General features: G+C 32.3%; 1 protein-coding gene across 1 annotated transcript in view; it reads right to left on the bottom strand.

The window, feature by feature from the left end:
* Positions 1–2,528: 2,528 nt before the first annotated feature.
* The window catches only part of LOC111001395 (heparan-sulfate 6-O-sulfotransferase 2), an 86,901-nt gene continuing 78,491 nt past the window's right edge, over positions 2,529–10,938 (bottom strand). Inside the window, exons 7-8 of the mRNA XM_045633543.1 lie at positions 9,186–9,370; positions 2,529–6,999 (exon numbers count right to left, since the gene is read on the bottom strand). Coding sequence (XP_045489499.1) covers positions 6,855–6,999; positions 9,186–9,370 — 330 coding nt within the window. The 3' untranslated portion in view covers positions 2,529–6,854. The remainder of the gene's footprint in view (positions 7,000–9,185; positions 9,371–10,938) is intronic.

Raw genomic sequence — 10,938 nt, 5'->3', positions numbered from 1 at the left:
AACAACTTTTGTTAAAATATGCTTAGCTAAGCTATGCTTAAATAATCAAACTTAACTAAGATAACCTATACTGATTTATTATATTACTATCTTATATATCTCTAGAATGTTAAAATACAATATATGAGTGTGGTTAAAACTAAAGAGATCATTTTGGCCTCAATTGTGCGATGAACGCTTTTATTATTAACTAAAATATCTATGTGTAACTTAATTAATGTTAAGTTAACTTACCTAATCACAAACGCCACTTACATGAATACTGAGACAAAGTCATTTACATCATCCATGCAAAGTTTTGCTAAAGGGTTATAATAAAAAATAAATTTTCTTTATGTCTATTACTTTTATTTCATATCACAGATTGTGACGAGTTGGTGTTATAATAATAATAATACTTCGTTTATTTATTTTTATTGTATTTATTAACACTTCATTGCATTACAATATAAAAATTGAACATAATTAAATGAAAGGAGAGCAACGTAACTTAGGAGAACAACCATATCGCTTTCGAGCGATCTCTTCCAGGCAACCACTGTGAGAAAAAAATGTATTAAATTACATAAGGTAGGCAAGAAGTACAAAAATATATATATTATATATAAGAAAAAAAAACAAAAATAAACTAAACTGATACGGAATACATTTAAAACAAAAATAAAATTTATTCATCCACATTTTATTGACATACAATTTTGACATACTAATGTAAGATGCTGCCCCTTTTCTGGAGAAAGCCTCTTCCAACTTTTGCCACCCTATGCAGTTTTTGCCACCCTTTCGATCCCGTCGGCCCATCGCACTATTGTTCTGTCGGTTCTGCGTTTACTTTTAGACCATCTGTCAACTGTCATCTGCAGGTTAGTGTTACCAAGTCGAAAAATTTTTTTATTAATTCCTAATGTATTAAATTTGAGAACTGGTTGCTGAGGTGCAATTAAATGTGACATTTCAAAAGTGGGATACCGTTGTGAAAGCTTGTATCGCGGGATACTTATCGTTTGCTTTTAAAAGCTGCCAGCGTTGGTACTATGAAACTTCTTCGATCCGGTAGCAGTATACTTCGAAATGAAATGATATGAAATCAAATCAAATACGTTTATTTGGAAGAAAAGATCATCATGGTATCACTTATTCCATGTCATTAAATTTGAACCTGTTGGCATCCCTACTCATCGGCAAAGAAGACAGAGGGTGTAGGCCGAGAGAAAAAGCCAGCGTAAAAAACTCTCGGTACTCTTTTAAAAAAAGCAAATAATCAAACAATTCGACAATATTTAAAACAAATATAGCAAATTAATTAAAAGTAGCCTGCCCAGCACTAGTCCCAGGCTCTTTTATCAACTAGATAATCAATAACTTTATAGTAAGCCTTTTTACACAGCTTTTCATTAATACATTTCTTAAATTTAATAAAAGGAGAGATAAAAGAGCCTCTTCTCTTCTACTCTGTATCTTACTATTTTGCGAGATTCAAGGAAGGGTAGTAGAGTAGAGTAGTAGATGCAGAGCAGTGTCAATCAAATAAAGACACTTCATGCCCTGATCCAGGAAACACACTCCCTAGTCTCCGATTACAAATGCAATATAAAATAAGTATTTCTCTAGGTATTTCGTCATTTCCTTCATACATTTCTTTATGTCTAATTGGGTACTTAATTGGATAGGATTTAATGATGTATTTCTTGTAAAAAGTGGAATTCATAAGCTTTCGTCTAGTTTCACCTCGTTACAACTTCAAGGTAATTTAAGTTGCGATATTTATCACATTACATTCGTTTCATTCACTGAAATTTCTCCTTTAAATTGTTCTTAAGTGTGTTATTTTAAAGAATTAAATAATTGGACACTTTGACGCATTCTTGTATGTACTAAAAATTAAAAACAAATGACTTTCACCAGTATTATACTTGAAACAGAGCTAACTAATTTATGCGTACGACCAACCAGGCTCCAGAAGATAAACAAGTCAAGGGAATAGAGAAACTGAGAAGAAACTTTCCGCCACTCTTTTTAATCGCTAAGTTTCGAGTCTTAGAAATAGTTTGAACTGGAGCAAATCAATCCCAAAGATAAAAATCATTAATTTATTCGTCAAATTTATATAAAAAACTTTATAGATTAATTTACTTTTAACAAGGGCTTTGAGTTTATTTAGTGATAATTCTCTAATTTCGCTTGGGAGTTTTTTAATAAAAACGAATACAATTTCCATATAACGAGTGGTTTATCTTCTGGAGCCTGGTTGGTCGTACTCTCAAATTAGTTCTATTTCGCGTATTATACTGGTGAAAGTCACCATTTGTTTTAAAGTCGCTTACATTTTTTTGTACATAGAACAAGGCTTCAAAAATATATTGACCGGATAGTGACCCGGTGAGGACCGCCCCCACCGCCTCACTTTGCTACGCCACTGCTCCCTTTAAGGGGGGATATATGCCTTAGTATAAAGAAACATTATCAGGGAAACAGAACAAAAATCTTAACTCTAAGTTTTAAATTAATGGACATAATAAAAGACAAAATAATTTAATTCATTTATTAAGTGTTCATAAACACGTACCAACTATATTTTGGTTCAGTCGGGAACTTAAACAACTAAACACTAGATTTTGGTATTTGACAATTACGGAAAATAGCATATCCGAACAATATTCTTATAATCGTAACTGGTAATTTTAAACTGTCAATTGTCAAAGCTGCACCTCTCACTGATGACAGTAGTGTGAATGACAAACTATATCCAGCTTGCTAGTCAAAGCTCAGTTGTCACCGTGACATTGACAATAACAAAAAAGATTAAGAACAGACATGTCGATGTAGCCCATACATAGATTAAAAATATTTCCAGTTACGCTTAAAATCTATACAAAGCTAGTTCATAAGTTCATATGGCTCATTATATACAACAGCTTATATAAACGTGATTAGTGCAAAACATATCACAGGATATATGTCAGTGTTAAATTTTACATAAATTTTATATAATAAAAACATACAAGTCAATACAACAATAGTTACTATATTTTAACTGCCTTTTACTTTTAAAAGAGGCTATACTATCTTGCGTTCTTCAGAGCTTTAAAGTAAAATGGCGAAGGGTTTTTTTATATATATATTTTTTTTAATTTAATTTAAAAAAAAATTTAAGCTGTGAGTACCGGGAACAGCGCTTTGTTTGATAGTTGAATAGTCTATAATAGTCTATAAAAAGATGCCTTGACAGATGGCGACTCCTTTCCCGCCAAAAGATTGTTGGTGACAAACCAAGCTATTTTGAAATTCGTCAAAGAACAAATGTACGCTTGATCGTTGCTTAAAGGCCTTCAACGTGACTTCAACTCAAATCACGCCCTCAAAAGCCATTTATTTGACAGTTTTTATTATTGTTTTCGTCGATATGTTCAGAGTATTAAAGCCAAAATAGCTGCATTTTTTATTAAAATAAATTTTATATGCTTCTTTTGATAAAGAGTATATAATACTGGTCATATTGTCATTTCGCTTTCTAATAACACACTTTATGTTTAGTGGTTCTTAGCGCGAACTATGACTCCTGTATGTCAAAATATAAATTATGACAGATAGGAGTCATACTACGCTACCTAATCATCGCTATCTACCTTAAAGTAAAAAAAAAATATTTTACTACGGTTATGATGTATATGTCACAGCCAACTAGCTTACTAAGCCGTTTAATTAACAGCCTAGCCATTTAATTAAACATCACCGTTTAACTAGCAATCTGAAAGACATTGTGCAACATTTAATAAACTGGCTGGCTAATGCTTAGGTCATTCGTACGATAAAGTGACCATGTGGTAGAAATAAAAGAGAAAACATCTGACATAAAAAATATTTATTTAAATATCTAATTCTTGATCAGTCACAGCTAAGTTAACATTATTTTCAATCTTCCAATATACTTGGAACTAAATTTAAATTAACAGGCAACAGGCTAGGCAAAAAAAATGAAACGTCAAAGATCCAAGTCATGTGGCTAGCTGTTTGATCAACTGGCTGGCTATCTTTCAGGCCGTTAGTTAAACGGCTAGGCTGTTAATTGAACTGCTTATTAAATTAGTTGGCTCTGACATATACACTTAGACATTAACTTCTAGTAGCTAAAACATTCTAACAAAAATAATTCAATAGTACTTAATTTTCTCTTATTTAATCGTGTTTAAAAGATAAATTAATATTGTATTATTTATTGATTACGTAATTACCTCGCAAATTGCTAATGCGCCTGGACAGTATTTTGTAATGAATAGTGGCTGAATAACAATACATGTACTTTCGTGGTAACAACCTATAAATAATCGATCTCGGGCTGCGGAGCGTAACAGGACAATGCTCCCCCAAATTGTCCCGTTGCGCTCATTGTACACTTACGCCGCATATATCTATCCATCTTCTACTTGATGCGTCAAAGGATTTACTCCTTCTTCGAATAAATACAAAAGAGTGCTAACTCAATTAAATTATTTAATAATCATAAAAGTATTCATCAATGTGTTGTTATTACGTTGTCAAGTCAAACAATCGTTCGCCAACCGACTCTACAATCATTATTTTACTAAACCAAAATGGTTTATCATACTTGTATTAATTACTAGATTTTTTGCTTTTTAATAATTATTATTACTTTCATGTCACTGTGACAAAGTTCCATCGCATTAGCAATTTGCGGACACTATTAATCTGTGTTTAAAATCTAAAATCATTTGTAACATATAATTATACATTTTTAATACAAAACTGGTGATCAAATTAATTGTTTTAAAATTAAACATATTTTTTTCTTTGGTTACAAACTGAGAATTATATTTTTATATTTTACATTAATTAAAAACCAAATATATCATCGTTTTATATCTATACCATAATTCATCAACCTCGCTAAACTTAGCTAATAAACTAGATTAAAAAAATACAAATATTATTTACAATTTGATGTCTACGAACAATATAAAATATATATGTATAAAGATATAAGTTACCAACTATTTTTGAGTGCATTTAAACCATATTCATGAAACTATAAAAACGGAACGAAATAAAAATAAACGTAAGAATATAATTAAATTTAAAAAACATAGCTAAAGCAAAAATGTAGAAAAATGTTTAAATCACATGAAGCAAGCAAGAGTTGCCTTTTAAGAATTTTTCTTCAAGAATTGGTTTGGAAACACTTTAGTAGTAGGAATATAGCATCCGATGATGAAACTCTAATGTATAACTTGTTCTGATAATACAATCGGTGGGTAAACATACAAAACACAACCAATTTTTGATTCATAGACATCCAGAACTAGACAATCTACAGAACACAATAAATGCCAGAATAAAAGAACCATAGCAGATAAATACTTACCTATATGTACATAATTTTACAAAACTGAAGTTAGCAACAAGATATTGCAGCTTACTTCAGAGCAAAGTAAATTTGATAAAATACTTAAAATTAACAAAAACCCTGAACTAATCAATAAAAGAAGGCCTACATTTATTATTTACTTTACTTTAGTACTGTAGAGCAAAATACCGCAACTTAGAATGGATTAACATGGATGGCTCCCAGTCAATGCAGAAGCCAGCGGCAGGGTGTACTGGAGGCCTAAATCCAGAAATGGACCAAAATTAGGCTGATGATGATGGTATGCCTTAAGGTTGGATAATATAGAACTTTCCAAAATGTCTAGAATTCTCGAATTCGAAGTCTCGAACTGTATTTACTAATAATGCTGCCTTGATTTCAGTTCTACCAATAACGAATATTATCAAAGGGAAAGACTAGTGGACCGTGTATGTTACCTTAACAGACACCAGTCGCTAATTATCTACAAAACTTGTAAACTTTGTGTTAAATGAGTACAATGAGAACATTATCATTTCCATAATTTTATTAAAATATTTATAGAGCATCGTGCGATAATAAGACAAATATAGCTGCCGCATGTCAGTCTTACCCATGTTTAACGTCGTCAAATGCACCCGTTTTGTAAATGGTAAAATCATTTCTATAAACAGTGATGCCAGCTTGGGGGTTTTCCCTACAAATTTAGGGGGAATCAAGATGCCTAGAGGGAAATTTATTAAAGACATTAATCCAACTAACACTAAACCAAATATAAACTCCAAGTGAGGCTAAAACTAAGATATCAAAAGGCAAAAAAATAAATCGAAATAACAACAAATTAATGCGAGGAAGTATTTTTAACGCATATATGAATATAAGGAATTGGTACCTTTGCAACATCCATAAACGACTCTATTCCAAGAGGACGACACTTTTAAAGTGCAAAACAGAAACGACAATTTTACCTCGAAATATATTTAATAAATGGCGTTAAAAATGGTAAAATAATATTGGAGTCCGGCATTTTTTTAAACAAAGAAAATACTAGAACATCAAGCAAGCGAAAAATACAATTATAATGTATAGGAATGAAAGTAGTTTGTATTTTTGATTCGTACCCTAAGTGTCGATGTTAAATCACTAAACATTCATAATTAACGTTTTAGAAATATGAACTGACATGCCTAATCATCAAAGAAACTGCACAGAAGCCCATAATAGCTATTGATCCTAGTAACTCAATACAAGATCCATGAAATACGGGCCTAAGACATGTTAATATACAATTTGTTCGTTTACAATATGGTGGCGTATATCTATTATGTACAAAAATTTAAAATAGGTCTCGGCACATAACTTGGCAATAAACAGTGCACGCTTAACAAAAAAATCTATTAAACTCCTGCGCATGCACTGCATTGCCAAATTATTCTCCGATATCCTTCACAAGGTGAATTTTAATTTAACATAAATTTTAGCATACAAGGCTTTACTTTCCTTTATATTTTTCGGTTGTGCCATCTTCTAGATTGCTGTCCCAATCGAATTCAGTGACTCCACTACGCGGTGCCACTTCGCCAAGATGTCGCCAGCGGAACTCGAAATCGCTGTCCCGTTTTCGCAACGCTTCGAATCTGAAAGATGAACATCTTTAGTGACAGTTGACAATTGACATTGGGAGCAACGACTCATCTCCGGTAACTTCAAATAATAATAGCAACCCTATCCTTTTTTGTATGCAATACAAACTCAATATCTGTAACTCGGTCGCCTTTGACTCGCATACAAAAACAAAGATCACAATAGCTATTTGAGTTGGAGTTCCAAAATACCGGTATTCATATCTTTATTACGATCATATAACCACAAAAGGACCGAAGTAAGTTCAGTTTTTAACTTGTTCATTAAACAATGGAACCCTGTTAATTGAACGTAATTATCAAGAATTCAAAGTTATCAAACGGGGATCGTTCCAACATTTTATCTTCATCAAAAGATACTCATGAGCGCAAGTGCCGCCTTTTCCTTTAATTATAACGGTTATAATGACGTAATTTATTTAAACCGCGTTTCACTCGTGTTAATTTTGTACTTGTATCTTCCGATAGATGTACTGTCTACACTAAGACACACGTTTTACATACAAAACTAATGATATAAAATACATAAGACGAGTTCAGTGACATACAGTACAATTATATATATATACTTTGAACGCCACATAAATATATAGATATATATCAAAGTTTACACTTATGAACATCAAAAGTAATAAACAAATATGAAATCCATCAGTTTCAAATCCAGGGCGTAGAACGGAAGAGAAAAACTGGCAATCTCCGCCACTCTTTTTAGTCGCCTAGGTATTGTTTTACACAACGTTTGTAAGGAGCTGCAACCATTACACCATATTCCACATGACATCTTATGTAATTATTAATAAAATAAATTAAAAACAAAGATTTGTCCTCTATCAGCAGGAGGCATGGTGAAATAGGAGCACTTATATACAGGGATGAGATTCGCATTCTGAAGCCGCTATACAGCAGTGAGCTCTTCATAATAACCTTGTACCTTTTGTTATTAGCATAAAACATTATGTATGCTAGAGCACGTGCCAATGTCTTTAACATAGCAAAGAGTGTGGGTTATATAAAACAGAATTTGTAATAACTGCATCATACAAAAGACATTTAAATTTTCATCGAATTTCTGATTGCTAATACAATATTTTTAAACCAGTATCAAGTTATTGACGTGACAACGTCTTATAATTCGATGGAGCTGGCTGCATGTACGAAAAAACATGACGCACGCGGCGTTACCTCGCTCTGAGGCGTTCCATTTAAGGCTTGAAGTGCAAGCGTGAGCGCGAAAGCGCGACAAAGAGGCACTATTGGGTTCCGCATACAATTGGCAGCGTTCGACATACAAAATATCTATCAAACAAATAAAATTAAAATTTTGTTTTGAAAAATGCAACCATTCCATCAGTATTTTTCTTATGACGTTGTCACGTTCAACTATCAACTTTTAACCATTTTTTTTTTCTAAAGGATCTACAACACACGTATCAAAATGCATTAATACAAAAGGTGACTTTCACCAGTATAAAAATGTAAATAGAACTAATATAAGCGTACGACAAGCCAGGCTCCAGAAGATAAACCACTCCTTTACAGAAATTCTAATTTCTACAACAAACTCCCAAGCGAAATTAGAGGATTATCTCTAAATAAATCCAAAGCTCTCGAATTAATCAATAAACATTTTTATAAATTTGAACATATTTAATAAATCTTAAATCATTGGGATGATTTGCTCCAGTTCAAACAATTTGTATTAAAAACTTGGCGATTAAAAAGAGTGGCGAGAAGAGAAAAACAATTTTAACATATTTTCTGTTGACGTTCATAAATGTATATATATATATTCCAAAAATTGTTACGCCATGGCTGTAAAAATATTTAATCACCTCCCTAGAAGTTATAGATCGTTGCCATGTCAATGTTTTCAAGGGGAAGGTGATTAGGTTTTTAAAGGCAAGGTGCTTTTATAGCGTGGGCGAATATCTAGAACATAAGTTTAACACCAATTCTAATTATCTTTCCTATTATTACGACATTATGTGACATAATAAAATTAACGACATTTGCATACCGATGTATATATGGCGAATTGTGCGGATTTTTATAATAATTGTATCTAATCTAATCTTAGCAAATAAACGATTTCATTTCATTTCATTATATATATGAATAAGTTATTTATTATTTTTTTATTTATTATTTTTACCTATATGAATAAAGTTAAAAAATACCTTTTAAACATAAGCCCCTTAGCGAAGTCATACAGTTCCAGATCGAGCGAATTGAGCTGTTTGATCTGCGCAACCTGTGCAGGCGACAGCGCCGCGAGAGTTGCGCCGGAAACAGTAGCGTTGTGTTGCGTGAAGGGAACCGCAAAGCGTAGATTGAACGTTTCTTCGAAGACATATTGTGATATCTGTAGGAAAATAATAACAAATTACTTATTGTCTTTCCAACTCCGGGGAAATAAATACAGATAATACAACATTTTCTACAGCTGTGATACTTTTTGACATTTAACACCTTTGTCTTCAGTCACCGTGACCACGCACGCTGTAAAGCACGCGAAACGGCAGTTAAATTTAAAATTATGTTTAAATAATTATAAGTTTACAATAATACATAACTTCAATCCGTTAAAAAAGTGTTATTCTTTAAATTACTAATACATAATAGTATTATATATACAGACTTCTGTATTATTAATTATTTATTAATAATTAATAATACAGGCGCTGTAAAGCACGCGAAACGTCGAATAAATTTAAAATTATGTTTAAATAATTATAAGTTTAAATACAATAATACATAACTATAATCTGTAAAAATGCGTTTTTCTTTAAACAAATTACTACTATAGTATTGTCTTTTATTAGGCTGCTTAACATCTACCTCTCACCCCCTACAACCTGAAAACCCTAATAACTAGCCGGTTTTGAGACCCAGGATGTAAATACACTTTACTCATTCACTCACTCACTCACTCTCTCCCACATGGGGGTACCACAGGGCTCAATTCTTGGCCCTTTCCTCTTTCTTGTTTATATAAATGATCTACCTTTCATGGTAGAGAAAAAACATCAGATAGTTTTGTTTGCAGATGATACGTCCTTGATTTTTAAAATCAAAAGACAAATAACCAATTTTGACGATGTGAACAACGCTCTCTCTTCGATTGTCCATTGGTTTAGTATGAATAACCTTCTGCTTAATGCTAAGAAAACGAAATGCATTAAATTTTGTGCAAGAAATGCGAGGGTTATGGGTACTAGACCAACTATAAATAATGAAGAATTGAATCTGGATGATACAACTGTATTTCTTGGGATCACCTTGGATTCAAAACTTCAGTGGTCCCCTCATATCAACGGATTGGCGAAGAGACTTAGTTCTGCAGCTTACGCGGTTAAAAAAATTCGCTCACTGACTGATGTCGATACAGCTAAACTTGTTTATTTTAGTTACTTTCACAGCCTAATGACTTATGGCTTATTGTTATGGGGTCACGCTGCTGATGTCGAATCTGTTTTCATTCTGCAGAAGAGGGCTATTCGTGCAATCTATAATTTAAAATGTAGGGAATCTCTCAGAGATAAATTCAAGGAAATTAATATACTTACCTTTCCCTCGCAATATATTTATGAAAATATTATGTTTGTATACAAAAATAGTGATAAATATACTAGATTAGAACATACGCACAATGTCAATACTCGGAACAAACGCAGGCTGCAATTTCCCCGTACTAGACTGTGTAAAGTTAGTAATTCTTTTTTGGGGAAAGGGATACTCTTCTTTAATAAAATCCCAGAGGCTCTTTTATCTCTGCCTTTTAATAAATTTAAGAAATGTATTAAAGAAAAGCTGTGTAAAAAGGCTTACTATAAAGTTATTGATTATCTAGTTGATAAAAGGGCCTGGGACTAGTGCTGGGCAGGCTGCCTCTAATTAATTTGATATGTTTGTTTTAAATATTGTTTGATG

The sequence above is a fragment of the Pieris rapae genome, chromosome 23, assembly GCF_905147795.1.
Source record: "Pieris rapae chromosome 23, ilPieRapa1.1, whole genome shotgun sequence".
NCBI classification, from domain to species: Eukaryota; Metazoa; Arthropoda; class Insecta; order Lepidoptera; family Pieridae; genus Pieris; species Pieris rapae.
Note: the sequence above shows the minus strand (reverse complement) of the source record. Positions and strands in the feature narration are given on the sequence as shown.